Source organism: Chanodichthys erythropterus, chromosome 7 (genome assembly GCF_024489055.1).
Source record: "Chanodichthys erythropterus isolate Z2021 chromosome 7, ASM2448905v1, whole genome shotgun sequence".
NCBI classification, from domain to species: domain Eukaryota; kingdom Metazoa; phylum Chordata; class Actinopteri; order Cypriniformes; family Xenocyprididae; genus Chanodichthys; species Chanodichthys erythropterus.
This window is the reverse complement of record NC_090227.1, coordinates 9,519,450-9,521,947: the sequence shown is the minus strand read 5'-3', so window position 1 is coordinate 9,521,947 and position 2,498 is coordinate 9,519,450. Positions and strand designations below refer to the sequence as shown.

Below are 2,498 nucleotides of genomic sequence, written 5' to 3'. Positions count from 1 at the left end.
GTCAGGGAAGTGAATGAGTGAGTGACAGATATTTCTCATAGCTAATTTTCAGTGAAGCTTCACCATAATAAAAGGCTTAAGACAAGTAACCAAGTAACACGCCTGTCTCCAGGAAAACAATTAGTGTTTACTTAAGACTTAACAAGCTAGGATTAAGTCTAAAACAGATCAGGCTTGCGTCCAGCGGACCTTTATAATGGGTTTGAGACCTGAATTCATGAGGGACTTGTAGAGAAGGCAGAATTTTTTTGCTGTTGCCAAACACTAATATGACATTGTGTCTGGTGCAAATCTTATATCTTTTAAAATAAACGTTTCATCTGATGTGACCTACAATATCCCTTTTCATTGACAGTCCCACTAGAGCAATGCATAAACATATTTACAGAAAGTGTAGTTTTCTTTTTCATAATGCGGACAAAAAAAAAAAAAAAAACTCCATGACTTAGTCTTTTAAAGCAATCCTATAGCTTTGTATGAAAGCTTGTTTCCACCACTGAATAAAAAATAAAAAAGGTATTTTTATTTATTTATTTGTTAATTTTAATTGTGTGTTATAAATTTGCCATTGCATGTTATGAAGTCAGAATTGAGTGATATAAAGTCCCAATTGTGTGTTAAGGCCGGAACACACCAAGCCGACGGTCGGCCGTCGGGCAGTTTTTCTTCGTCGGCCGACTAAGTTTCCTCGGTGTGTTCTGCACCGTCGGCTGAAGTTGGTCCTCGTCGGCTTTGTTTCGGCCGATTCGAAATGTTGAATCGGCGTTGGACCTCGTCGGGCCGTCGGGCCATATGATCATTCTGATTGGCTGTTCAGCTAGCGAACCAGTGCATGAGAAAAGAAAAACGGAAGTGACGAAGCAAGTAAACGACGAAGTCAAGAGGGAACACACATTGTTTACCTTAGGTACGTGAAAGACATGGCTATCTGGAACGAGGCAAGTGAAGACGAATTGATCAACATGATCCAGGAAAGGCCGGGTTTGTATGACATTACGGAAAAATGTTATGTCAACCGTGTGCTGAAAGCTGAACTGTGGCGTGAGATCGAAAATAAACTCGTCATATCAGGTAAGATTTCCTTTTTGGCAATTGAGAAAGCTTGTTTGTAATTGTTTCAATAGTCCATAGTAAAACTAATATAACCATTTTAGTGTTTTGTGTGTACCAAACTAAGTTTGTTTATGGAAACAGACAGTAATTAATATGTGCTGTGCTAGCATCTCATATTTCATAATAATATTAAAGTTAATCAAATTGTTAATAATATAATTAACAATACAGCAAAAAGTAACATTTGTTGGCATAACAAATACTCATTAAAGTGACAAAATAAGCAGCCATAACACTTAATGCTTACAAAATTTTACTTTGTCCCTCAGAAAAAGAGCTCAAGAAGCGGTGGGATTCATTGCGAACCCAATACATGCGTTATAAGAAACAAGGACCCTCAGGAAGTTCTGGAGCTCAGAAGACTGGCAGGCAGCAATGGATCCTGAACCGCCTGCAGTTTCTAGAGCCTCACACAAAAAGGAAGGAGAGCACTTCAAATCTAATGATCATGGTAAATAAACAAATATATTTATATTTATTTATTTATTTATTGTTTAATTTCAGAATAAAATAAACATTTTGCTTTTTGTAAGATGGCAAGTGCTTCTTTAAAAGAGTCTATTCACAAGTAACTCCGCATATTAAGTCAAGCCATTACATTAACTTGTCACATTTGTATCTTATGTTTTTTAAGGAACCTGCGGCTGATAGTGATTCCTGTTCACCCTCAGATGGTACCAACAGTGACACCTGGACTGGCACCCATGAAGACCCCAGCTTCAGTGATGCTGACCTACGGTCAAGTACACCCTTGGCTGAATCCACCATCTGTGGAACTGAGTCCACAGCCATGAGAAAGGACCATTTGCAAAGCTCCAACATAAAACCAAAGCCTCCAGGGAAGCGCAGGAAGATGCAAGACGAATCCTCCAGCGAGGAATCCACAAACTTGATGCGCACCATCGGCAAAACTCTGGAAAAGTTGGCATCACAGGAAAACACCAATGATGCCATCTCAGCTTACTGCAAAAATCTTGAACACAGAATGCGGAATTTGCCACCACATCTACTGCCACATTTCCAGCATGAGGTTGATAATTGCATTTTCAAATATTCAGTGGGCCACAACCATGCACTGGATGCATCTTCCAATCAGTATACACACTTGTAATTTTTTATGTAGCAAAATTGTAAACAGATATTGTAGCATTTAGTAAATATGTCACGCTTAGTTGTACGTTATATTAGAGTACTTATGCAAAGTTTATATTTCTGTACATTTTATTTATTTTAAATACCAACTGTTGATATTTTTCTGTAAATTACCTTAATGCTATTTTTGCACATTTGAAAATAAAACACTGACTTTGTGTAAAGGTACTTCACTGTTCTTTATGTAAAAAAAAAATCACAAAACACAATGATGTAAAAATATAAACTTTATT

The 2,498-nt window shown here is 37.4% G+C and overlaps 1 protein-coding gene across 1 annotated transcript; it reads left to right on the top strand.

Annotated features, from left to right (window-relative positions):
- Nucleotides 1-627: 627 nt before the first annotated feature.
- LOC137023555 (transcription factor Adf-1-like) lies at nt 628-2,224 on the top strand. Its single transcript, XM_067390756.1, has 3 exons — nt 628-1,071; nt 1,383-1,564; nt 1,748-2,224. The coding sequence occupies exons 1-3, from the start codon at nt 921-923 to the stop codon at nt 2,222-2,224; spliced, it is 810 nt and encodes a 269-aa protein (XP_067246857.1). The 5' UTR covers nt 628-920.
- The last annotated feature ends 274 nt before the right edge of the window (nt 2,225-2,498 follow it).